This window comes from Muntiacus reevesi, chromosome 9 (genome assembly GCF_963930625.1).
Source record: "Muntiacus reevesi chromosome 9, mMunRee1.1, whole genome shotgun sequence".
NCBI lineage: Eukaryota > Metazoa > Chordata > Mammalia > Artiodactyla > Cervidae > Muntiacus > Muntiacus reevesi.
Genome location: NC_089257.1, coordinates 59,842,879 through 59,870,371, shown reverse-complemented (window position 1 = coordinate 59,870,371; position 27,493 = coordinate 59,842,879). Strand labels below are relative to the sequence as shown.

General features: G+C 48.6%; 1 protein-coding gene across 2 annotated transcripts in view; it reads left to right on the top strand.

Annotated features, from left to right (window-relative positions):
* Positions 1-11,229: 11,229 nt before the first annotated feature.
* The window catches only part of SORL1 (sortilin related receptor 1), a 157,249-nt gene continuing 140,985 nt past the window's right edge, over positions 11,230-27,493 (top strand). The window contains exon 1 of one of the 2 annotated variants that reach the window (XM_065944636.1): positions 11,230-11,248. Coding sequence is in view for 1 of the 2 variants with exons in the window: in XM_065944635.1 (XP_065800707.1) it covers positions 11,817-12,092 (276 nt within the window). In the remaining variant the exon portion in view is untranslated. Of the gene's footprint in view, positions 11,249-11,721; positions 12,093-27,493 lie in introns of those variants that run through there. The other variant, XM_065944635.1, reaches the window with a different exon arrangement.

Here is a 27,493-nt window from a genome sequence, read left to right as displayed (position 1 = left end):
TTGTCACTGGGTGGGTGGGACACAGACAAACCTGAATAAAACCACCACACTGGCAGAATGGCAAACTGACTTAGCCACAATATCTCATTTGAATTTTCCATAATAACCATAGGTAACATTTAGTGAACGAGTTTTACGAGTCATGCAACATTGACGTGTACAATCTCACTTAATTCTTTACACGTTCAGAAGTAGCCAGTTCATTTACAGATGAAGACAGGGTCTGAGAAGGTGTCTGAGATGATCCAGCAGGTCAGGGGAAGACCGGGGGAATAAACCCAGGTGAGCTGGCTCCCTGATGTCCAAATCGGGCCTCTGCTCTCTCCACGCTGTTCCCGAGTCAATCTCCTGAGAAATGGGATGTGAAAACCCAGGAAACCGGCCCCATCTAGCTGAGGTGCATATCAAAGGGATGATTTCAGTGAGCCCATATTCTTGCATCTTCACATACCTAGAAAAGTGCTAAATTCCTTAACTTGATATGTCTGGTTTTCTTTCTTTAAAAAAAAAAAAAAATTATTTGGCTGTGTTGGGTCTTTGTTGCAGCCTTCGAACTCTTAGTTGTGGCATGTGGGATCTAGCTCCCTGACCAGGGATCCAACCCAGGTCCCTGGCTTTGAGAGCACAGAGTCTTAGCCACTGGACCACCAGGGAAGTCCCTCTGATTTTCTTTAATAACAATAATCTTTTGGCGTTCAGGCTACCTGCCCTTTGTTGTTAAGCTTCTACATAACCTGCCTCTCCCTACGTGCCTTTAGGCAGCAGTTCGCTCATGATCATTTGAGATGCTGTCTCCCAGGGTGGAAGTCCTAAAAATTCCCACAGAATAAAACATAACTCTCAACTTTTAGGTTATGAATATTTTTTAAGCCCTGTTCTGTTTATGTGATGAAATGATCTTGGCGAGATTAGATCATGAGGAGGAAGAGGGGTGGAGGGCCAGCTCTGATTTTAGTGAGCAGAAAAAATGGGGACACAGTGGGTGCCCCTCTGCTGGGAGGCGAATAAGGCAGATGGGGGAGCAGGAACCACACACCGTGCTTGGCAGTGGGTGAAGTATTCCATGGCGTCATTATCACAGAAGAGCAGCCTTTTAGAATTAAGAATAGTCTAATTTGCACTTCGTTGAGTTTTTCATTTACATAATGTTAGAATGTAAAGAAAATTCATACACAAAATCCACTGCTAATTTGGCACAGAAATTCTTATTGAAATAACCACTGAAAGGGAAAGGACTTTTCACTTTTCCCTCGGCTTAGGTGGTGGGACTAACTCTGGCAGTGGGTCAAAACCTAGATGAGAACATATCAATATTTGCCTCCCTGTAGATCTGTTGGTAGGATTCAAGCTCTAATCACTGTTTCAATCATTTATTTGGTGTGGAGGATTTAATAAAATTTGTTTAAGGACTGTGAGAAAATGTATTCCTTTATTCGGGGCCTCATTAAAAGCACTTGCAGCTTTGAGTCCAGTGGGAATGCTCAGTTTAACACATACTAACTCGGCTGATGACACCACGTAAATTTTGCAGTGTGATAGATTTTGAGATGGCAGACAGCGAGAGAGGTATGATCCTGGTAACCCATGAAAAGGTCCCATGTGTGATAAACAGGTTCCTCCCAGAAGCAGGAGGTAAACAAAGCAGTGACTGTAGAGTGTAGGTTATGGTCCTGATGAAACAGTCACCCTGGATGCACAGTACCTGTAACTCTCCTTGGACCACAGTCCTTAGGTTGCAGGAAGGGGAAATCCCTTCCAGGGCCCCAAACTGGAAGTGAATTATCCGAGGAGACACAGGTGCTGACAAAGCAAGAGATTTTATTGGGAAAGGGCACCCGGGTGGAGAGCAGGAGGGTCAGGGAACCCAGGAGAGCTGCTCTGCCACGTGGCTCGCAGTCTCGGGTTTTATGGTGATGGGATTAGTTTCCAGGTTGTCGTTAGTCAACCACTCTGACTCAGAGTCCGTCCTGGTGGTGCATGCCTTGTTCAGCCAAGATGGATGCCAGCAAGAAGGATTCTGGGAGGTGGGTGCACATGTGGTGTCTCCTTTGGACCTTTCCCAAACTCTTCCGGTTGGTGGTGGCTTATTAGTTCCGTGTTCCTTACCAGGACCTACTGTTGTAAAATAACTCATGCAAATGGTTACCATGGTGTCTGGCCAGGGTGGGCAATTTTGAGCAGTGTGCTTCCCCGAACACGTACACAATTAGAGGAGGCTCTCTTGGTTTCTCTTGCCTTTTGCCTTCCCATCCTCTGGCAGTTGGCACCACTCCACCTGTTTCCACTCATACGCTCCCTTGCCACCACCCTCTTACCTTGTAGCTTTTCCTCAGACACATACCTTCCTATTCCTCCTGGACACAGCAATTTCAGCCTTCTCCCCATCCACGTCCCACCCCCAGACACACACTAGAGACTACGGTTCCAAAGGTCTGGTTCTCTAAAATATTTTCCCCAGTTCACTCTCCCCAAACCCACTGATCATCTGTGTTTTCAAAACAGAGCTACTTCTGTTATTAAATGATAAACTGGGGCATGCAATACATTTTAAGAGTTTACTTGTGCAAAAGTTGACTCAATCAGGCAGTGCCAAACTGGAAATGGTTAGAAGAACTTGGTGGAAGGAACCAGGAAAGACATATAGAGAAGGTGAGGAAGCAAAGAAAGGAAATTAACTTATTTGCTGTAGCTTAATATTTAGTTGGTTGTTTGTGGTTCGCAGTCCTTAGGTTTCCTTTTTTTAACTTCAAGGCACGTGTTGTTGTTTAGTGGCTAAGTTGTGTCTGACTATTTTGTGACTCCATGGACTACAGCCCGCCAGGTCTATTTCCCAAGCAAGAATACTGCAGTGGGTTGCCATTTCCTACTCCAGAGGACCTTCCTGACCCAGGGATCAAACCCATGTCTCTTGTATTAGCAGGTGAATTCTTTACCACTGAGCCAGAAACAACAACAACAAAGGTTCCATTTCTTAACTTTAACCTGTGTATAGACTGGTTTTGGTTTGCTTACAAGGTCACAAAGCATTAGCGCCACTTCAACCGAATAGCTTCCTTGTTTAATTAATTTAATGCTGTTTCCACATATTGCTGCTATTTGTGTCTGTCTTTCCTTGGGGGTAGTGGTTGGATTTTTTACAGACACTTATTATCCCCATCCTCAGGCAGGAGGTAATGACAAGGGCAAATGTACAACTGTGTCAAGGGAAGGACTCACTTCTCACCTGGTGCTGAGGGAACCCTCAAGCTATCTTTCCAGCATCCTTTGATGTAAACATTAGGATGGGCACATTCAGTCTCCCAAGAGCAGTCATTCAAACTTAGAACCAACTGTCAATGATGGAGTAGCAGGGGTGAGGGTATGCCACCCCATTCCCACCCCCACCCCAGCTGTTCATTTCAACTCATCAGGATAAAATCTATTAAGTGCAAGCTTAGAGGATAGATCTAAAGACATTATTATCATTTAGAAAAGGAGGTTTAGTACCAAGATAGCTGCTGTAATGAAAGGCAGAACATTATCAACATCTCAGGTGTGTGCTAAGTCGCTTCAGCCAGGTCCGACTCTGTGAGACCCTACGGACTGTTGCCTACCAGGCTCCTCTGTCCATGTGATTCACCAGGCAAGAATACTGGAGTGGGTTGCCATTTCCTGACATCAGGGGATATTCCTGACCCAAGGATTGAAGCTGTGTCTCTTACATCTCCAGCATTGGCAGGCAGGCAGGCAGATTCTTTACCACTAGAACCACCTGGGAAGGCATAAATCCAAGATAGCAGGGTTTTGGGATGACTGGGGAGAGATCTGGGCAGAATCAAGAAATGACTTAGTAAAAGAGTTAACAATAGTGTGGGGTTTATCTCATTTCCACTGATGCAGGAAAACCGAAGGAGGGTTTCTGGGTCTCTGTTAGAGTGAGAAAGTGAAAAAAGTGTTAGTCCCTCAGTCATGCCTGACTCTTTTCGACCCCATGGACTGTAGCCCACCAGTCTCCTCTGTCCATGCAATTCTCCAAACAAGAATATTGGAGTGAGTTGCCATTCCCTTCTCCAGGGGATCTTCCTGATCCAGGGGGTCAAACCCAAGTCTCCCGCATTGCAGGCAGATTCTTTACTGTCAGAGCCACCACGTGGGTCTCAAAGCCAGTCAGCCTGCCTATTTCCCTTGTCTGGATGGCCCCAGGGCCCCTTCAGACCATCTGTTGCACTAAAGCATCACAGACTTAAACCGACTCCTGGCAGGGCAGTGCCCCCTGGCTCTCTGGCACCTAAAGCTGTACTTGCCCTGTTATTGTATTGCAAATGCTCCAAGGGAAGGATACTCGTGCCTTTGATATGTAATTACTCCGGGGGTTTCCAGAGAATCTCCAGCTTTACTTCCTTCCATTCACTCCCAAACCAGGAGGTTGAGTCCTATTCTATACTCCCAGGGAGGAAGATAATTTCCCATTGTTTTCCAACAGGAGTGTTTGCCCTGGCATCTACATAACAATCAGGACTTTTCCAGGTTTTCGTTTCACACTCTCTGTGAGAAAGGTCTAAATGTTTTCCTCTTACAGAAGCTCAAGAAGTTGAGTTTCTGAGAGATAGAGGCCACACGACCAGAGTAAGCAGTGGAATTGAAAGTCTTGAAAACCTGCCCCCTCCTTCACCGGGTTTTGAGCCCAAAGTCCTCTTTTGAAAATTTGAAACCAAATCTCTCATTCCATTTGTCTTCTAGAAAAGCAGGGAAAAACAGAATTTGACTCATGAGCTCTGTAATATTACTGTCTACTTGAGCACCATGCCTCAACGAGGCACCTGGGGTAGGGGTGGGGCAGGACAGTGCAGGTTTATGGAGGGTTCACGCAGGGCTGAGCTGTGCAAGAGGTGGGGACTTAGGCAACTGACTTCTCCTTTCTGTCCTGGCTCTCACTGCCCTGCTCCACCCAGGACTTGAAACACCAGCTCTTCTCTCTTCCTAAGGGAGGTATCAGATGCAGCAGAAAAAGTCAGAGAACCTCAGTTTGAATCTAAACCTTATAAACTATGTGACTCTGGCAGGTCCTTCCTTCTGAGCCTTAATCCCCAAAATCTATAAAATGTCTGCTTTTTCCCCGTCTAAAGGGTTGCTTTGAGAGGAAATCTGTTAGACAATGCTGTTGTAATGCAAATAGAAATCACTGCTGTGTGAAAGTAAGTTACAACTATTTTCAGAACCTCCTCTTTGAATTTAATGTATTCAAGAGTGACAGTCTGAGTCATAAGGCAAATTCCCATTGGCCATCTATTTTACATATCGTAATATAAGTTTCCATGTTACTCTCTCCATACATCCCACCTCAAACTGGGCTCTGTAACAGCCTAGAGGGGTGAGATGCGGAGGGAGGTGGGAGAGAGGTTCAAGAGGGAGGGGATATTTGTATACCTATGGCTGATTCATGTTGATGTTTGGCAGAAACCAACACAATTCCGTAAAGCAATTATCCTTCAATTAAAAAATAAATCAATTTAAAATTAAAAAAGAAACAACAACAGTGACAGTCTTTAAGTTACTTGTTCTATGTTCTGGGTGCATTTGTATTTTAAACCTCATCAGTTATCCTAGACTGTTCCTTAACTAGAGACATTTTTGGCAACAGCAGGAAAAAGTTATTTCTTTGGGGTTGGAGGGTATTTCTAGCTCACCCTGACTGGCGAGGTAAATGGTAGTTATTTGACCAAAATGATACAGAAGTGGGAATAAAGTTCACCACTCTGGGCACTGGATGTGTTAGGGGAAGCACACTGATTGAAACCGCCCACCCTGGCCAGGCATCATAGTAACCATTTGCATGAGTTGTTTTATGACAGGAGATCCTGATAAGGAACACGGAACTAATAAGCCACCACCAACCGGAAGAGTTCGGGAAAGGTCAAAAGGAAACACCGCGTGTCTATCCACTTCCTAGAATCCCTCTTGCCAGCATCCATCTTGGCTGAGCGATGCGTGCGCCACCAGGAAAGACTAAATTAGAGTGATTGGCCAAAGACTACCTGGAAACGAATCCCATCACCATAAAACCCAAGACTTCGAGCCACGCGGCAGAGCAGTTCTCCTGGGTTCCCTTACCCACCTGCTCTGCACCCGGGTGCCCTTTCCCAATAAAATCTCTTGCTTTGTCAACATGTGTCTCCTCAGACAATTCATTTCCGAGTGTTAGACAAGAGCCCAGTTTCGGGCCCTGGAAGGGGTCCCCCTTCCTGCAACAGATGAGGGGGGTTCCATTTGTACTTCAGCAACTCAGAAGTCTTGTGACGCAAGTTGGGCAGCTTTGAGAGAAAGAAGTGGTGGAGGGCAGATGGTGGTCAAGTTCTGATATTCAGTTGTTGTAACCATGTGTTCTGGGAAACAAACTCACTCAGAAGGACAATGCAGATAGTGGAGTGAAGTTTATTATACTGGCGGGCCCAAGGCAGAGTCTCCTCTTAGTCAAGGACCCCGACCAGTTTTTGTGAAAACCTTATATACCCTAAGTGTATGTGCCGAAACCCACCTCCCCAAATTCCCTGAAACTAGTCTGAACCCGTGATTCATATGCCTTAAGCCTAGGTAGTTAACAGTGGACAATTATCAATATGCCTGTGGCCATACCCCAATAAGCATAATATAATGTATGATTCTATTTGGTTACACAGATAATTAGGGTATTCTTTTTGGCAATGGAGAGTCTAGGTACGAGCCCTGGGGCTCTTCCTTCCGGGGGCCTGGTTTTCCAGCTGGTATGTCATTTCCATAGATACTGGGCTTATAGCTCGAAGTCCACAGTCTGGCCCAAGATGGAGTCCTGCTGTCAAGATGGAGCCTGTTCTGTCTGTTTCCTCCTTCACAATCACATCTGGTCCTTACCACTCCCTAACCCTCACCACAAGTCATAGGGTGTCCTCTCGAACTCTTTTCATTCATACAGATGTTCTATAAATGTCACTGGGTACCCACTATATGCAAGAATCATATAAGCACTGGAAGCATAGACATTGAGTAAGATGAACCTGGTTTTGCCTTCTTACTGCTTATAGTTTTGCTATGTTACATTGTTGTTTAGTTGCTAGGTCATGTGATCCCCACAGACTGTAGCCCTCCAGTCTCCTTTGTCCATGTGTTCATGGGATTTCCCAGGCAAGAATACTGGAGTGGGTTGTTATTTCCTACTGCAGGGGATCTTCTCGACCCAGGGATCAAACTCACATCTCCTGTGTCCCCTACATTGGCAGGCAGATTCTTTTTTTTTTAAATTTATTTAGTTATTTTAATTTGAGGATAGTTACTTTACAATATTGTGATGGTTTTTGCCATACATCAACATGAATCAGCCATGGGTGCATATGTGGCCCCCCATCCTGAACCCCCTGCCACCTCCCTCCCCACCCCATCCTTCTGAGTTGTTCCAGGGCACTGGCTTTGAGTGCCCTGCTTCATGCATCCAACTTGCACTGGTCGTCTATTTTACATATGGTAATATACATGTTTCAATGCTATTCTCTCAAATCGGCCCACCCTCACCTTCCCTCACAGAGTCTAAAAGTCTGTTCTTTACATCTGTGTCTCTTTTGCTGCCTTGCGTATACGATCATTGTTACCATCTTCCTAAATTCCCTATATATGGGTGAATATATTGTATTGGTGTTTCTCTTTCTGACTTACTTCACTCTGCATAATAGGCTCCAGTTTCATCCACCTCATTAGAACTGACTCAAATGTGTCCTTTTTTATAGCTAACTAATATTCCATTGTGTATATGTATCATAACTTCCTTATCCAGTTGTCTGCTGATGGACATCTAGGATGCTTGTTTTCTAGCTATTATAAACAGTGGGCAGGCAGATTCTTTACCACCTAGCCACCTAGAGGAAAATTTGACTACAAGTTGGATCTATTCCTTTTACTTTAAACTTTGCTCCCTGTTGCTTTTGTTCACTGAAAGGATACTGTCTGTATATAATGGCCTGCTATAGGGAACCCAGCCCCTCTTCTTGAAGGTTAAACCAAAGTGCCTTTGTTCAGGGAGTCATCCTGATCCTGTCCACCTGTGAATGGCTACAAGAAAAAAGAAATGTACATATCCTCGCCTTGAGGCTGGTCATTTCAGGAGATGTTTGTAAGATTAATGGCTTTTTTATACATCCTCACCTCTCCCATCTCTGTGTTCTGTAAAAGATAACTGGTATCCAGACCCTAATAGCTAAGATAGTTATTTTGAGACACTAGTCTGCCATCTTCTCAGTGGACTTAGTAACAGTTTGAGAGGAAAATGAGGTTAAATAAGTAATGTGACCAGAGAGAAAATACCAAAGATTGCAAGAGACTTGGGGCCTCTATCTAAGCAATGTGGCATAACCTAGGCTAGTCCAGAGGCCTCTTGGAACCTGAAGGATGCACAGAAGTTGGCTAGGCCAGGGGCTGGGCAGGGAGGGAGGATGAGATGCCAGATGCCAGCATTAGTGAAGGCCAGGAGGGGAGAGAGAACAGAAAGAAGTCCAGTTAGGCTTTGGGAGTTTTTCTTCCTTCTTTGTGGCTGTCCTTGTTGCTATATTAACAGTGACCCCATCTGGGTAAAGATGTGGGACTCTGGCGACCTCTGAGTGATCTTTCATTAGCCCCATCTTCAGCTCTATTTTAGGATGGCCTGGGTGGGGCAGAAGGACAGAGGAGTGCAGTTTAAAGGCGGACCCTGGAGCTTCCCTGGTGACCCAGTGGTAAAGAATCCACCTGCCAGTGCAGGGGACACAGGTTCGATCCCTGATCTGGGAAGGCGATGATCCCACATGCTGTGGGGCAACTAAGCCTGAGCACTACAACTACTGAGCCTGAGTGTCTAGCACCGATGATCTGCAACAAGAGAAGCCACTGCAATGAGAAGCCTGTGCACTGCAAATAAAGAGTGGCCTCCACTTGCCACAAATAGAGAAAGACCATGAGTAGCAGCAACAAAGACCCATGGAATACAGTCCATGGAATTCTCCAGGCCAGAAGAATTCCGGGTAACCTTTCCCTCCTCCAGGGGATCTTCCCAGCTCAGGGATCAAACCCAGGTTTTCCGCATTGCAGACAGATTCTTTACCAATTGAGCTATCAGGGAAGCCCAATAAAGACCCAGCATAGCCCAAAGTAAATAATAAAAAATAAAGTCTGACCCCAGCCTAGTATAAAATTCCCACGCATCTTGGTTTTCCTCCTGATGTGGGCAGCATCAGGACAAAGGCCATGCAAGTTGAGGTGGAGGGGGATGAGGATCCTCCCTTCTGGCCATCTACCTTCCCACCCCCATGAGGATATTGTTTTGGAGGCATGGAGGAAGTGGAGGCTTGTTTACAACTGAGATCTGGTTTTGAAGCTAGGAGGAACATCCTGCTCAATTGCAAAAGTCAGCTGTGGCCTGTGGCTGCACCCATCTTGTGCCCAGGTAGAGGTCCTGAAGGGGTGGGGAAAGGTCAGGGTTGCAAGGTCTCTTTACATTTCACGTAGGAAGACACCAATGCCCAGAGAGACCAGATGATCAAGAACAAAAATCACACAGTAACTTACTTGCAAAGCAGGACTGGAATGCATGTCTCTAATGCCATCTGTGTACAGTACTTCTATCTGGGGTCTTCACAATTTGCATGGCAATGTTATTTCACTTACATTATCTCCTCTGATGCTATCAGCATATCTGTGTGGAGAGGCAGGAATTAAGATCCTTATTTTGCAGATGAGGAAACTGACGTTCGGTTGGAGAGGTAGTGTGGTTATAAGGCTCATACAGTCTCAGGGTTTGCTGATTATCCACCTTAGAACAGTGTGGAAGGTACATAATGATTACAGAGGCGGGCTTTCAAGGAGCAAATTACCCATGTTTGATCATTCCTGCCAGTTCTTCAGCATCCACGCTGCAAATCAAAATCAAAATCAGCAAGCAGCTGGCCCTGCTCTACCAACCCTTCCCTGCAAATTGCCATTTGCACCTCAAGCCAACGGTTTTCGTGGGAAAAGAAACTTTCCATCTTCAAGTTCACACTTAAGGGACACGTGTTTCCTGCGGGGACTCTGACACTTGCTCTTATAGGGGTTCTCATTAAATATATGTTGAAATAAACAATTGAAACTCCTGCAGAGTAGTCCGACTCTAGCCCTGTTCCTCTCATTTTCGCTTGGGGGTTAAATAGGTGTTGATGTGTCTTTGCTTCTGGCCTGGGGAGGTCACAGGGTGGTCCATGCCTGGTCAGGTCATACTGACCAGACAACGCTGGTCCAGATGGGGAGTTGGAGCTGGCAGTGGATCCGCGGCTTTGCCAGAGGATTGGTAATTTGTTTGGTGGGGGAGAACTAGGTGGTTCTATGATTATGGTGAGATGGATAGAAAGACTGGGGGAGAAAGGAAGGGGTGAGAGGAAGCTGGGGACTAAAGAATCAGACCCAGGTCCCCAGAGAGTCTGGCATAGGGTACGAGAGGCGGGTAGAAGACTGGATTTAGGGAGGCAAGGAAAGGCTGTCCCTCTTTGGGTGGGTTGTCCCCAGGGATGACGCTAGGTAGGAGAAGAGGGTGAGCTAAGCTAACTGGAGAGTCCCAGAGGGCAGGGGTAGGACCAGGAGGAGCATTTTGCAGGCACTGAAATGGCCATCCCTCCTCCCTCTCAGTCTCTCAAGGGCTTGCGTGAAACTCTATGTCCCTCCTTCAGCCCTGCTTCCTCTGTCTTATCAAGAAACAGGGTCTTGAGTCCAGAGCACAGCGAAACAAAATGAAACAGAGGATAGGCCTTGGCGGCTCCCACAAACCTGCAGACAAATATTGACCTTGGGTTTGTCTCCGCAGTACCGTTTATCTCCTTGTGCTTTGAACAAGGTCTTGGATCCTCCAGCTGCATGTAGGGTTAATTTAAAACGTGTCCTCCCCACTCGCCGGTGTCTGCCCCTCCTGCCCCCAGTGGCAAGGCTTTACCCACCCTGGGAAGAGGACTTGGAACAGTGTTGGCTGTGGGCTGAAGGGGCTGGGGTGTGTGCACAGGTTTGGGGGCTTAGGTAGGATGGATCGGTGCTCGGTCACACAGGCGGGGGTCACAAGGAAGCCAGTGTCCTCTGGGTGCAAGGAACACTGTGTAACTAACGGGGTGACTGTTCTGGTGTGGCGAGTCTCTGGTCTGACTATCCTTGTTTTTAAGGCCTCTGTGCCAGGAGTATATTTACTGTGTTCCGGGCAGGGGCAGTTTAGTTCGAGCAGCGGTAGTTTGGTGCCCAGAGTAATTGAAACTGTGTGAGTTGCACCATGGGGGCGGGCTCATCTGGACTCGAACGTGCCCGCCGCGTTCTCCGCGCTAATTTCCTCGGACTCCCCACGCTCCCTCGGAGGTGGGGACGCGACAGGGGGCGGACGAGGTGGTCGTGTGGCGGGACCCGGGGCTGTGCAGTCGGGAAAGGAGACTGGCCGAGGTTGAGGGCGACCTCGACACGACCCGGCAGAGCAGGCGAGAACTCCAGGGAGGACCGGCGAGCCCCACGCGACTCCCAGTTGCCGCAGGGCGCACGGGCGACAAGGAGCGCCCGCCCGGGGTCCGGGCCGCGCGCCCGCTGCCTTGACTTCCCCATCGCCGCGCGGGGGAGGGGCCGCGGCGGAGAAAGTGCGCGAAGGGGCCGCGGCGGCGAGCGTCCCACGTGACGGCGCCGCGCCGAGCCGAGCGGGACCCGGCGGCGGCGGCGGGCGCAGCGGGGCGGCCTGGAGCCCCGGGAGCGGCGCGCGCGGCCCCGGCCCGGCCGGCGTCCCGGCCTCGCGCTGCACATTCTCTCCTGGCGGCGGCGCCACCTGCGGTCGCGTTAGCCCGAACATGGCGACACGGAGCAGCAGGAGGGAGTCGCGACTCTCCTTCCTCTTCGTCCTGATCGCGCTGCTGCCCTCCGGGGCTGTCGGCCAGATCTGGCCGCAGACGCTGACCGGCGGCCGCGCGCCTGGGCCCCAGGACCGGGGCTTCCTCGTGGTGCGGGGCGACCCGCTCGAGCTGCGGCTGGGGGCGCGCGGGGCGCCCCGGGGGGCGGACGAGAAGCCGCTTCGGAGGAGGCGGAGTGCTGCCCTGCAGCAGGAGCCCATCCAGGTGTACGGACAGGTGAGCGGTCGGCCCCCGCCTTCCCTCCGGCGCTCTCTTCTCCCTGCGCCGCCGCACCCCCGCATCCATCCTTAGCTGTCGCCTCCCAGGTGCAGGCACCGCTGGGGACTTCCCGGCTGGCGTTTGTTTTCTCCCCTCCGCACACAGGAGTACAACCGTCAGCACTTGAATCGCCTTGATCTTTCCTTCTTCCTGCCTATTTTAGCGAACGGATTCCAGGGCACTCGCGGGGTGCACTGTTTCCCCAGGCTGTGTGCTCTCCGGTGGAGTTTCTGGCAGGTATCGGAGGGGTGCAGCTTCATTTTACGTGTAGATAGAAAACGGGCTTTCTTTCTTGTATCATCAGTTAGCAGCGGAGGCGAGCGCCCTGCAGTTGCCGAACGTTTACCCAGAACAGTCAGAGGAGGGGGTTTCCGCACTTACCGTTTTAAACCACAATTAAGGTGGGCAAACCTGAAATCCTGACTCTGGGCATATAGTCAAGCAAGAGGTGTGTGTGTGTAAGGGCTGAATTCTTTTTTTGGTGGTGATGGGGGATGGGTGAGGTTCTATCCATCCTCCACCTTTCAAAACACTGATTTTATGTATCTCTCATGACACTTGGGGATTTGAAAAACTGCAGGAGTTTGGTGGGTATTATTATTCAGCAGATGATTTATTTCTGTCCAGGCAATGGGCTTATTAGATCATGAGGAACATGAATTTCACTTTTATGGCCGGACTTACTGCTGGCAATTGCAAACCGAGTTTGTGGGCTAGAATCAGCGTTGGCAAAATTAATTTGTCCGTGTTATTGCCTCATGAGACTCACAGTCCTATGGTTGAGATTGACATTAACAAAGCTGGCAGGTCGGTGGTGGAAAAGAAGTGGAAACAGTGGAGGTGGTCAATTACGTGATTTCTAGAGTCAAAATGTTCCCTTCAAAGTGGAAATTAAAAGATGGTCTGAATTCTGCATCTCTTCGCTGATTTTCCTTTAGCCATTTCTTCAGGAAATATACAGAGCTTAATGTTGAACCTTTGGAGCCGGAAGAACGTTATAAACCATCTCTCCCTGTGTGTAATTTTGATGATGAAGCCACCAGAGCCGGCAAAGGTGAAGTGACTAGCCCAAGGTCATGTGGGACGGGGTTGCTGGCTCTTTAGTTTTTGTCTGCATTGTCTAGTGATCTTTGAGAGATCAAATAGTCGCCCACTCTTTATACAGTGCTTCTTAAATAACTTCTTTCTAAAGAAAAATGTATTGGTAAGAAATGGGCTTGGGATGGAGGTTCGAGGATGGGAGCATTTGACTTCCATCCACCACCAGCCCTAAGGCAAGAGCATGTGTGTGCCAGTGGGCATATAATGGCTGGTTGGCATGGGCTGCTGGAACTTGCCTGTGTGGCTCCCCCAAGGGTCCAGATCCTTGTTGCCCTCTCCACTCTCTCCTGAAACTTCTTTTTTGTATTACTGAAAGAAGTCAGCAGGGTCCTTGCTCTCCACAGGGACACCAGCATCCTGATGAAGGATGTGGGAGGGTGAGAGAGAGGCTCCCTTGTTCACTGAGGCTTCCCATCAGCCCAGCTCTCCTGTGGACTTGAGTCAGCTTTCTGGGGGCTGAGAATGGGGAGCAACGGAAGACGATCCCTTCTGGATCTCAGGTCCCCTACAACTATAGATTGGGCTGCTGGAAGAACTTTGTGGTTGCAAAAATATGCACGCAGGTGCCATTTGTAAAAACTCCTGGGGATTTGGGACAAGTTAAACTGTGTTCTCCTTAGAAGTGACTAAAAAACCTTTGGCTTTCATATTTCTGAGTCAGCCAGATTGAATTTGTTTCCGTGGAAGGATGGAGAACTAGCTGTGGAACTCTTAATGAGGAATTCCTATCAAGGGTGAGGACCCAGAACAGTGTTTCCGTCTTCTCCGAGGCTGCCTCCTTTGTGCATTTGTTCTTGGTTGCCCTGAGGTTAATAAAAGTGGGATTAACTTGAATCTGTAAGGGTCTGAGTTAGAGTGAAGGAGGGACTTCTTGGGCTTTCTGCTACAAGCACTGTCTAGTGCAGACCCTTCAGACCCTAAGCATAGGAATCGGGCTGAAGGGGTTTTGCCTGTCCGTCTTGGAGCTCTGAAGGGCCTCGGGACTCTTTGGAAGGATCTTTCTAGTAAAGATGACCATTTGCCTCTTTTTTTCCATCATTCTGTAAAGATGACCACTTGCCTCTTTTTTTCCCCTAGGACATACCTGGTTTAGAAGTTGTCCCTGTTGGATATGAAAAGTGCTGTGTTCATTCTCTAAAGGGTCAGGATGCAGACTATAAATTAGATCTCTGGTGGCTCAGATAGTAAAGAATCTGCCTGCAATGCGGGAGACCTGGGTTCAATCCCTGGGTTGGAAAGATCCCCTGGAGAGGGAAATGGCTACCTACCACTCCAGTAGTAGTGCCTGGAGAATTCTATGGACAGAGGAGCCTGGCCGACTGCAGTCCATGGGGTCACAAAGAGTCGGACACGACTGAGCAACTAATACATTCTGCTTCTAGCCTTAAGCCAGTTCTCTCTAAAATGAGAGTATAAATACTCCCCCCAACCCCCACACTTAAAGTTTTTCTGTAGTGTCAGTTGAATTCAGTACTATTCTATGTAAGGATGGAGTGCAAATGAAGGGACAGGGGAAGTTTTCATCACTGCTTTCAGAAAATTTAGAGTCTAAGGAGCAGATAAAGAAGTTGTAAATAAATGTACAGGCGTGGAAAGGTACCAGACAGGGACAAGGAAACAGGGACATGATAAACTGGGCCGCAACTCTCCAGTGGGGTGTGAGTGGGTTGTTCGACATGGAAGGCGTGGGAGATGAAGTAATAAAGGGTCAGTGGGCTCAGACACTCTGCAGCTTCTCACCCTCTGACCTTTGAGTGTGTTTGAGGGGATGCTGGGCACCACAGATCAGCGCTGGAAGCAGAAACTGCCTGATGGAAAAAGACCCCCGGGGTGATGTTCAGGCTGCCAGCTTCAGGGAGGGGAGCCAGAGGGCTTTTGCATCTGAGAAAGAACCCTGTGTTGGAGTCAGTGTCGTTCTTTTCCTTTGGCACTGCTAACCTTCGGAGTAAACTAGGCTTAGTTGTTGTCCCTCTTCTAAAACAGGCCAGATAGAAGAAGGATTCCAACATTCTTGCCACACTGGATTTCTTCCTGATTTCATGTCAGCTGCATGTCCGTATGCCACCTGCTTTTTCCTCTGCCTCCAGTATTCTTCCTGTTTCTCTGTTTGCCTGCAAAACCCCTATTCCATTTTTCATCATCCAAGGAATGTCTCTTAGTTTTCCCAGGCTCTGGTGGGAAGAGTTCTTTTGAGCTCGGTTACAGCACTGATCGTCTTGTGTTCTAATTGCTTGTGTGACTGTTTCATCTCCCAGTTTGCTCCTTGAGGGCATGGATCAAGCCTCTGCTTTGTGTCCCTGGCACTTGGGAGGCCCTTGATGAATATTTGTGAATCAGCTGCCCACCTGGAAGGTGAAAGGCCTGGAGGGTAGGAAGCACATCCAAGTTATAGAAAAGGTTTTTATAAGGAGGACTGTGGTGAGCCCACAAATGGAGAATGGAAATGAGTTGGCTCAGAATGTGGGTTAGGGAGCCCTGATTTTCCTGTGGTTTTCTGGGGGTTTATTTTGAACGATGAGCTGCAATTCTGTTGTGCAGAATGCTCCCATTTAGGGCTATCATGGTAATGCTAATGGTATTGTTTTGGGGAAAAAACCTTTGGAATGAAGCGCAAAGCCTAACAGGATTTACAGGTTTATTTTCCTCCCAATGAGCTCTCTCTTCATAATTCCTGCTTTTTAGAGGCCAGGGAGTATTCAGTGTCCTGATTTGAGACTGGAAATAAAGTGTCTGTTACAGTACAAGGACCTGAGACAAAGAGCCTTCTTTGGGGGATGGAAGACTGTAGCTTTGGATCTCTTTGGGGGTAGATTCTTGTATGATACACTTGCTTGGGAAAGAATTGGCTGGTTGATTCTGAAGTTAGGACATTTGACCTGTATGATTCCAAAAGATGAGAAGGCAAAGCCTTTGTGGTGTCAGGTTGGCCTTTTCTTACATAGCTGAAGAGTTCCTTAGCGTGTTGGGTTGGCTTGATAAAGGGTGTGACCTTGAAAGACTTCCTGGTCTTGCTTGGCATCTCGTCTTGGGCACAGTTCTTGGTTCGGTCTCTGGCCACTGTTTTAACAGCTTGCGTGTCTTGGGGCAAGCCTCGATGGAGGCTTGGAGAGGTGGAATGAATGGGAGGAAAAGGGACAGGGAAGAGGAGCGAGGAGATGGAGAATGAAAGGGATGAAATGACAAGCCATCCAGTCTGTTTATTTAGCCTTCAGTAGGTAACGCGTGTTTTTAAAACAGTATTTGTTCAGAAGGGCATATAGTGAGAAGTGCAGTTCCTTTCCTCCTGTGTCCCCATTCACCTGGTGTCCCTTCCCAGTGGACATCGTGGTCATCAGTTTTTTGTGTGTCCTTCCAAAAACATTCTATGTGTATATAACATATGGACGTGAAACTTGAAAGGCTTTCTCTCATCCGTAGCCCCTAATATCATCAGTAATGACATTAGCTCCAAAGTATATTATGGCAATAGGAGAGGAGTTACCTGAAGTGTCCTAGTATAAAATGGATTGTACTTTTACTCCAGGCCAGGGTAGAAAATACCACTCCACTTGGAGGGTTCCTGTGGGCCGAGGCCAGGAGAGCAGCGTTCTGTAGCCTTGTCGTTTGGAAAGGTGCTGGAGGGCAGTTCCCTGGAGATGTAGAGCTCATGTGTGTGAGAGCATCAGAATACAGAGATCATGGATCTTGGCTTTAACTCATTTTCTTTTGGAGAATGTTTTCTTTAAATTCTGTAGAGTGGAGTTAATAGTATGCTTAATAAATTGCTTTGAGACCTGGGATCCGGGGAGGCAGATTCTAACAGCAACGAGCATCCCCATGCAAAAGATGGATGTTGTAGGAACATTTCATTTGTCATATTTTGGATTTACTTCCTAAAGAGATGGCTGCCTTCTTTGTAGTGTCATTGTTGAATCCCAGGGCCAGGGATCCGTGGAGTCGAGAGTCTTACTGTCAGCTGTAATGGACAGCCACAGGAGCTTGCAAATAATCTGGAGAGCAGGTAACCCCCAAAATAGTTTATTTGCCTTTGCTATTTGTTTATTTAGACTTTTAAAGCATCAGTTTACCTTCCTAATTAAAGTTTGCTTAGGTGCATATTAAAATGAGCTTGTATTCTTTGAGCAGTTGATATGCAAAAACGGCTGGCATACATGTGTTAGGGAAAGCCAGTTTGGAGTTTAGAAATTTTGACAATAATTCAGATGCAAATAATTTGAGAGTTGACTGCACAGAAATATATTAAAGCTGAGGTATGATAATAACCTTTCCTCCATCTTTTTTTTAGGTTTGGGTATGATGGAAAGGAAAGGAGAACTCACTGCATTTTGGTTTGAATATTCAGGGATCAGTATTTCAGCAGAAGTGGTCTGGGCTGCAGGGCTGAGCCGTCCTCTTTGTCGAGTACAGAACCTTCCTGTGCGTTCTCAGGCCAGAATCCGTCGGGATATGGCATATTCAGTCGAACCACGTAGATGCAAAAATCAATTTCCCTCAGTTTAAAATGAGCCGCAGTTAATTTCGACCTAATTTATTGGTTTATTGACCTGTGGACCTTGGGCCTTCGAAGAAGTGGCATGGGCAGCCTTCTAGCATTGAAGTGGCTGATGGTACTATAAATCAGAGAAGGCAGGTGGGCTGCTGATCATGATCAAGATTTGGGTTTTATCCCGTGTTATTGTAAAACCCTAAGTTTTTTTTAAATTGTAATATGAGGCATGCATTGAGCATTTTGGGGTGGGTTCCATAAAATAGGAACTCTTAAGTCACTTAACTTTTGCAGCCATGACCCCAACAGGGAATTAAAAATAATTACAAAATTCTGTTGTCCACTGGGTAATTGTCAATCATAATGGTAACATCCATGGTCATGTCACTGCTGCCAGCCAGGAGCCGGAAGACTTTATCTTCTTGGCCTCATGTCAGGTCTGTGTGATGGATCTTCCTGCCATGGTGTTTCTGAGCTGGTCAGGGTGTCCATGAGCCATCTGTGGGGGTTGAGCGCTTGACATGTGGTTAGGATGACCGAAGAATTGAAGTTATTTTCCTTTCGTTGAATTTTTAACCAAGTTAAATTTAAGTTTGAATGGCTGCATGTGGCCCGTGGATGGCATAGCCTTCCTGGGTGGTGTGTGGCCCCCTTGCTCACTGTGGTTGCTGCCTCCCCCAGGGAGCAGCTGTAGGCACCGCCAGGCTGGTCTTTTTTTCTCCCATGAGCAGGGCAGGGAAAGTGAGGGTTGAGGGCTGCTGTCTGAACCTGAGGTTTTGGTGGCTGCTGGCTCCGAGGCTGAGTGTCAGGAGACACTGGCCTTTCTTTCCACGGTAGGGATGCAGCAGCCGGCTGTGGTGGAGGGCGCCCTGGGTGTCCTGCTCACCTTAGCGGCAGCCTGTGTCCAGAGGCTTCCTCCCACTGGGGACCTGGGCGCTGAAGGCTGACCTGGGTGTCTTCGCTTTTGCTGTGGCTTTGCCCACACAGCAGCTCACGTGGCCCCAGCTGGTGTGCAGACCCCACCCATCTGTTGAGCCAAGAGAGCAGTAATGATGCCTGAACTGGGGGCCACCTCCCCACCTCTGCCCTCTGCTTCCCGGGCTCGGCTTGGTTTGCCCCAAAGCAGCCAGGTCTGTCTTCATCCCTGCAGCCCTGCAGGCCAGCACAAAGACAAACATTGGGCCTGTGGTCTTCATCGTGGCCTGGGTGGGGATCCTCCCGCCCCCATCCCCGCCCTCTAAGCCTGCCTGTCGCTGCCACTGCCTCCGCTCAACTCAGCAAGTCGGGACCCTTCACTATGATTTATCTCCAGTTCCCTGAATTAGATTAAAAACACTGCTACGAATTCTCAGAAAGGGAGGCTGATGTGATTGCATCCCACATCGGGGCGGTAGACAAGGGCAATAAAAAGATGTGCTTATATCATCTGTGTTTTGTGCCTTGTAGGGGCCACCATGTGGTTTATTGTTCCTTTCCTTTTTTTTTTTTTAAGTGAGGAAGGTAAGCAACGTTGCTTCTTTTATTTAGAAAAGAGACTAGTCTGTTGAGCAGAAACCGTCTGCCCCCAAAGCACTGGATCAAAGTGGGGAAGGCGGATGGGCTGCTTCTGAAATAAAATAAGTGAGAGTCTGAGCCCATGAGTGGGGTGAATGGAGATTTTAATGTGTTAGTTGGGACTGAGGTGAGAGCCAGCCTACTTTGATGGGCTGGGGAGCCGAATAGTGTCAGGGTAAAATTTCTCACTCGCAGGAAACCTCTGTGCCCAGAAGAAATGGGGAGAAGCTGGGATGATGTGCTGGAGCTTGGAGGGGTGGGGGTTAAAAGCAATGCTGGGAGTAAGGCCAGTTTAGGGACCCTCTCTGGAGAGCCTCATGTGGGTGAGCCACACATGGGCGAGGGGCCCAGATAGTAAAGGACCCTGTTTCTCTGTCAGCCCAGAGGACACAGGCAAGACATTTGCATGTGGGCCTACCCTAGGGGCTTGGGGACAAGACGTGACCCAGAGTCCCCCCAGAGGACCCCGCCAATGGCAGAGGGTGGGGACAGCAAACAGAGATGGGTGAGGGGCTGTGAGGCTGGGGGAGGGTGTGGAAGAGACTTGAAATGTTTTAAACCTGTGCTCAATTAATCGAGTAACATGAGACTGTGTACCTATGACTTACCTCATCTGTATATATTTAGTTCCCTGAAGTTCTCTCAACTGAGGAGTTCTTTTAAAAAAAACTTGTAGTTAACCATGCTCACGGTTCGCTGGATTTGGCAAGGCGAGCTGCTGCTGGGGGTGATGCTGGGGTTCCTGCAGAGAGAAGGCCTCCTCCGTCCTTGAGAGGGAAGAATTCAGCAGTGGATGTGGACAGCTGGGTGGAGGAGAAAGGGCTGTCATCATAGGATTGGGCAGTTAAGCTGGGTGGGGAGTTGCCCCAGAGGCTTCTGCTTGCCCTCCTGGTACCAGAGGCATCTCACGCGACTGAGAGGTCAGCCTTGTTGTGGGGTTTAAGCCACAGGTAAGGTGAGATCAGGCTTTTCTGGTGGTTCAGCGGTAAAGAATCCACCTGCAATGCAGTAGCCGCAGGAGACATGGATTCAATCCCTGGGTCGGGAAGACCCCCTGGAGGAGGGCACAGCAACCCACTCTAGTATCCTTGCCTGGAGAATCCCATGGACAGAGGAGCCTGGTGGGCTACAATCCATGGGAGTGCAAAGAGTTGGTCACAACTGAAGTGACTTAGCATTCACGCAAGGTGAGGTCTTGAGGCGTTTGATTCTGGCATGTAATGTAAATGCTTTACTCTTGGGGCGAGGAAAGTGCTAGAAATCAGTGTCATGTCTGCGTTGGTTCCTTGGAGCTTTGGGAACTAGAACTTGGGTTTCCCCAGGTTGCGATCTCGGGTGTGGAGTGAGGGGAAGGCTGCCTGAATGCAGGGCTTGGCCATGAGCTTGGCTTCTGAGCTTGACCCAGACATGCAGTGTCTCATCAGGGTAGGTATGTCATTGCTTCCCGCTCTTAGGCCTCAGTGTTCCAAACCTGGTCATGTGCACAGTAGTTTAAAAAAATTTATTCGTTTATTTATTTTTATTTTGACTGCACTGAGTCTTTGCTGCTGTGAGAGGGCTTTCACTAGTTGTGGCGAGTGGGGCTACTCTCTAGTTGCGTTGCACGGGCTTCTCATTGCAGTGGCTTCTCGCTGCAGAACGCAGGCTCTCAGGTGCTGGGGCTCAGTAGTTGTGGCCCACAGGCGTAGTTGCCTTGCGGCACGTGCAGTCTTCTCAGATCAGGAATCAAATCCATGTCCCCTGCACTGTCACATTAGTTTTCTATGTGTTGCCATTTTGTGAAGAATGGTTTATTTTGGTATAAAGACCATACTCGTAACAAGAGGACACGTTTCAGCATTTTCAAGTTTATGAAATATATGCGTGGATATCATCTCATTTGAATCTTAAAGCAGTTCTGTAAAATTGGGAAGGCAAGTCTTATTATTATTTTAGCAATATGAAAAGAAGTCTTTATTTCTTTCCTAGGGAGGACCAGTAGGAGGATCACTGTTAAAGACTAAATCTTAATGAAAGGCATCCATATAGTAAAAAAAAAACCCAGCACGTATTTTTATTTTGTCATAAGTTTGTCTTTCCAGTTTTTTGACAAACCTAAGAAATGCAGTTTGCCAAAGGATACCTTTTGCCCTGCAGAGCTTTTCCAATTCATGTCTACACAGTGAGTTTTCCCTCCTTCGGTAAGAAAGCAAAAGTATCCCCAGGTACCTTCTGCGAATGGGCTGGTGGGTAGATGGATGTCCCTGCCTTTCTGGCGGTCATAGAGACCCTGAATTGTGTGGTTGTTCTCTTATGGTGGTGGTGGTTTAAGCAGAACTTTCCACTGGCTCTGTGGTGTCACGCATCTTACAGCCTCATTATCCTACTCATTTCACAGATGAGTATCTTGAGGGTCCAAAGGGACGTCCCCAGAGCCATACACCTGGTCAGTCGTAGAGACCAAGATTCAAACCCAAGTCTTCGATTTGTCTCAAGGTCTTTGCCTTTTGTAAATATTCCAGTGAAGGCCTGGCTTTCCGTCGGGGATCCGCGGTTTCTGCGATCTCTTTTGTTCCCCTTTAAAAACCAAGAGATCTCATATAATTCCACCCTTTCCTTGGCTCTTCTGCTCCATGAATTTCCTTTTAACTTTTCAAATTCGTTAAGTTCCTCCCAGTCCTTGGCTTTCGCCCTGTTCTTCCTGTCAGTTTCTCAGTCTCTCTTCTCTGTTCTCCATCCTCTTTGCCGGGACTCCTCCCTCATCATCCTTTTGGTACCCACTGGAGGTCCTGTCTTCAGTGCAGCCCTGCACCTGCTTGTGGCCTCCCCGCATTTAACCGACTGTAAGCATTATTCATGAAATTAGCTGTTTAGTGTTTGCTTCCCCCTGATGATGTGACAGCCACAAGGCAAGACCTAGAATTCTGCTGTTTTCTTAACAGCTCCTGTGGCATCTGATATGGAGCAAGTGCTCAATAAGTATTTACTGAATGAATGAGCTGGGGGGCTATTTATGGTGAAGCCGTAGAGCCGAAGAGGAGAGTCGAGGAAAGGGGATACCCTGGAACCATCCTACAGAGGTGAATGCTGACTTAAGGCTGGTCCTAGTTCTAGGCTTCCCTGGTGGCTCAGATGGTCAAGAATCCACCTGCACTGCAGGAGACACAAGTTCGATTCCTGGGTCTGGAAGATCCTCTGGGGAAGGGAATGGCAACCCACTCCAGTATTCTTGCCTGGAGAATTCCATGGACAGAGGAGCCTGGCAGTCTCCCTGGGGTCTCAAAGAGTCAGACACGACTGAGCGACTAACACTGGCTCAGGGCGTCCGGCAGCCAGTGAGGGGCTTGCTGTGCTCCCAGTGCTCTGCGCCCCGAGTTTTAGGGCAGATGGATGGGGCAGCTCTAAATCTTTGGGTTTAACCCCATCTGCCCAGTGTGAAAGATGGTTTAGATGTTCCCTGAGGTTTCTTCTGGCCTGGATATTTTCTTTTTTTTTTTTTTTACTTGCCAACTGGTGAGTTAAGGGGCGATTATTTTCATGACAAAGAGATTTTTCACAGGTTCTTTTTTTTACAGGGAGCCCTCCTGGAACAGCCGAGCCTGCTATTTGCTAAATGACAAAGTGGGCTTCCCCAGGAGGGAGTGGCAGGTAGAGGTCAACAGTGGGTGGATTCTGCTTGCCAAAGATCTATCAGAAATAAAGTCTTTCTGAACTGGTACTGTAAGTTAGGAGGAGGCGTATAAGTAATCTAAAGGCAGCTCATGACTCTAGTTAAGGAGATTATAGAGAAATGCTAAGCTTTTAGTTCGAGGTCATTTTCCCTTTGTTTCCTGGTCTGTGAAATGGGCAGCCTGCACTAATTAGTGAGGTAGTTAATGAGCTCTCTGGCTGAAGCATCACTGAGAAAAGTCAGATGTGTGAGCGGAGAGGCCAGGATGGGGCTTCTCTGTAGGGAGCAATTAAACTAGATTTCAGCCCTCCTCCTGAGGTGGAGAGTCCAGGGAGGAAAAATGAGCTTACTAAATATAGTGGGGACACAGTCTCGAAAGGGGACACGGAGGGCCGATTTGCATAACCAGCATTTAGGTCGTGCAAACGGACGGTTGGAGGAACCTTGTTATTCTTGGACTTCGGGTGTCTGTCTTTGGTTTCCTCAGGCCTGTCCTGCAGTTCCGAGGATTTAGCAGCCGCCTCTGTCCTCGGAGTTGAAGGACAGGATATTTGCTTTATACTTTGCTGTAGAATTTTTAAAATGCTTCCTGTATTTCACTGCTAGTGAGGCAGAGGAATCTGCCAGACTGCCTTATTTGTCCTCCTCGTCCTGTGTTCTGGGAAGAAGCTGTGTAGGAGTGGTGAGGATGACCGGCCGTGGGTGTCTGGGACATTCTGATCTTCGGGTTTGACTGATTTGAGAAAGACGTAATGGCAGAACAAATGAATGGAGATGGCGTCAGACCCGTTCCATTAAGGGGCCCCCATCCTTTTGAGTAAGACTCAATGACTGTACAGATCTCGGTGGGTTTTATTGTAAATTTCTTACTACTTATCAGACTTGTCACTCCGATTTTCTCCAGAAGCGTTCTGGGTAGACAGGTGAGAAGTGACTAAAGAGCCCCAAAGGATACTTAGTCCCTTTGGGGTCTTGGGGCATATAAGCAAGCCCTGCCTTCACACAGCAAGCAGTTTGTGCAGTTTATTCATCCTCCTCCTATTTATAATGACCCAGAGCCTGGGGCTTGGGTGGCAGCAGCTTCTTCCCCCTCTCTGAAAAATGAAGCAAAACACATAACCTCTTTGGAGCACTCGGGCCTGCCTGGAGACCGAGATGATGTGTGGGGTGTCGAGGACCCAGGTGATGACTATTGTGAGTTTGGAAGTGGACACTAGCTCTGAGCCTGTGGCCCTTTCTTCAGCCAGGGACTGGGGAGCAGGGAGCAGGCCTGCAAGGATGCTGTGGCTTTGCAGATGCTGCTGACAGCATTTTGAAGGATTGCCTTGGCCAGAGACCCACTCCTCAGCCTGCCTCCTCTATGACTCACTTGAGCTGCATATTTCAGTAGCATGAAGGCTTGACATGAGAAGAAAGGAGTATTTCTTATGAGTGGGAGCTCTTAGGTATTGAATCAGCACTTGAGAAGTGTGATGTTCTTTGCAGGTCATAGACAGAGGCTTTTTAAAAAATGGAGGAGAAATTCCCGTAACATGAGAGTAACCATTTTAAAGGCAATGATTCAATTTGGTGGCATTTTGTACTTTCACAGTGCTGTGCAGCCACCGCCTCTCTCTGGTTCCAAACCATTTTCATCCAGAATAAAACCTCTTCCCCGATAAACAGCTACTACCTATTCCCTGCTCCCCCTAGCCCCTAGCAACCACCAGGCTGTCTCTATGGATTTACCTGTTCTGGATATTTTATATAAATGGGATCATGTAGTATGTGACCTTTTGTTTGGCTTCCTTCAGCTAACATATTGTTTCTGAGGTTCATCCACGTTGGGTCACATATCAGTAGATCATACAGTTTTAACAACTACCCAAGATACTCAAGGTGGTGCAGTGATAAAGAACTCACTTGCCCCTGCAGGAGATGTAGGTGTGGGTTCGATCCCTGGGTTGGGACGATCCCCTGGAGGAGGGCATGGCAACCCACCCCAGTATTCTTGCCTGGAGAATCTCATGGACAGAGGAGCCCTGCGAGGTACAGCCCATAGGGTCTCAAAGAGTCAAACACGGCTGAGTGACTGAGCATGCATGCAAGATACCCAGAGACAAATCTCCAGAAAAAGAGTGCTCCTTCTCGCCACTGTCATTTAAGCTCCAGTTTCTGCCAGAGGAAGGGGAATGCACTAGATTCATCGTTCCCGGAATAAGCTGCATTAGAGACACCAGGCGTATGTCTTTAAAAAATACCGATTCTTGGGCTCCACTCAGAGGGTTCTGCATCAGTAGGTCAGGGGTTTCTCTGGGATTGCTGATTGTCAGCTCGCTGGGTGTGGGACCCCTGAACCAGGAGACCTCTCGGGGGCCATCTGGACTTTTAATGACCTGCCTGTGATCTTAGCAGAGGCCTGAACCCCACGCACCATATTCTTTGTTGTTCATGAGGCAGTTCTTCTGTGCCCAGACCTCTGTGGCTTGCGATTTCCCTGTTTGCCTTCTGAGGGGAGGCGCAGGGCTCCCTCCCCGCTGCTTTTTACGGCTCCAATTAATTGTGGCTCATTTATCAAGCACCAGCTACGCCCTGTGAGCTGGAGATGGGAGAGGGAAGGTTGTTCACGCCCCGGGGTGGTAGTTACAACTGACTGCACATCAAGGTTACGTTCTGGAAAAGCCACCCTCCCACTCGCCCTCACTCCCTCCCAAACCAGCGTCTCCCGGGGCCCTGTGTGTCCACCCCTCTCCATGTGGTCTGTGGGACCCAGTGAGCAAGGTTGAGCGGAGTGAGCAGGATGTAGGGAAGCCTGCAGCTGCACCCAGAAGGCTGGGCATGAGGGAATCTCAGGGGCTGAGGCCAGGAGGAAATCCCTGGGGATGGAAAAGGACCTCAGCAAGCCAGCAATCACCCACACAGTGTGGGGATCCAGCCTGGACACTGTGGGTGCTGTGGTCACAGGGGAAGGAGAGGGGGCTGCTCTGGACCTCTGGTTACTTCCCATGGACAGCCTGTTTTGACCTCTTCCCTTTCCCCTGGGGAGGGGCCAGGAGGACGAACACCAAGGGGAGATGGAGAGGAGGAAAGTGAGACCAGAGAGCACCATGATGTCTTTGCTTTAATAAACGTGCCAGCCTGCCTGGTGGTGGACTCCTGCAGCTGACTCTGCTCTTTGCTGGGGGAATATGCACGTGGGGTGCGGTGGGGGTCAGCCTCAGCCAGGCGGCGGCTCCCCGGAGAGTTACCCCTCTGACCAGGAGGTGCCCATGCTGACGTCTAGCCGAGGGAAGGCGCTGAACTGTTCGTGTGAGTTGCCTGGTGGCGCTTGGACAAGCTGTTCCTTGCTTGAAATTTTTTTTTCTCTCCACCGTGCTGCCCTTTTACAGTCCGCTGTTAGGGATTAAAGGGGCATTTAATAAAATCTTTTTTTTAAAGGTGTTTCAGCAAGCTCGCCTTCTCAGCTTCCTTTGTCTGAAAGCCCTTGGATGTTCAGGTGCCTCCTTTGTGCTGCTCTTACCCCTTCACCTCTCCTGGGATTGGTTCAGGGGCCCCATAAATCTCATGTCCTCCGAGCAGAAAGACTTGCGCGAGTTGTGCTCAGAGCTCGAGCCGCTCTGATCACCGTAGGCTTTGTAACCTGTTCCGAGCGTTATTTGATTATGAACCTGCCTGAGGGGCTGTTGGGAGGTTGCCCCCAGTGCAGCGTTGCTGGGCCTTCTTATGCCAGACCCTGGATGAACTTAGTGATTTTTTTCAGGCTCCAAATCCTTGATCATATTGACGTTTGCATAAATCATCTATTTATTCCCCTCTGGTTCTAAGGGTGAGGATGTTTTGGAGGGAGAAGGCCTTTAGCCCAAATTCCCAGGGTTCCTGCGGTGGTGGGCTTCTTCTGATCTGTAGATGCTTTCAGATTCTTCCCAGAGGCGAGGGCTGGCAGGAAAGAGGGGGAGAGGGTGGGCTGGGAGAAGGCCTCTGCGGCTGGTGGTGATTCCCGTAGCTGCTTTCCCCCTTGCGTACCCTGAGCTAAGTAATTTACTTATTTCTCTTTTTTTGTTTGCACATCTCTGCCGGTGTTTGCCTGGACTTTCCTCTCTGGAAGTCAGAAGGAGCGTTTTGGAATGACATATTTTCCTTAAAAGAAAAAAATCTTTTCCTTTAAAGAGGCTTCATGTCACCTATTTTCCAAGAGCCTGGATCCTGGATCAAATTAGGTGCAGGTGTTTAAGACCTGAAGCAGGGTGGTGAAGGATTAGCTCCTTTGTTATTGTCAGCCAAGTTGGTGACACAGGTGTTTCCCTTCTCCCCTGGGACGCCTGAGAGCATCTCGGGGAGTGGGGAGTGGGGGGCAGGGGGAGGGAGTGGGGGTGGGGAGGAAGGGAAAGGAGAAGGCCGCTGTGGGTGGTGGGGGAGGGGAGCGGAGGGTTTTCTGCTCAGACCCTTGATGGGAAGACAGCTGGGAGGGCCCATCAGCTGGGGCGTGTACTTTGCATCAGTCCAGGAGGTGTGGGTGGAGAGGGGGGTGGGGAAGTGTGCAGGTGGACTGTGCAGAGACCACTCGGAGTCCAGAAGGTTGGTCTCTTCCAT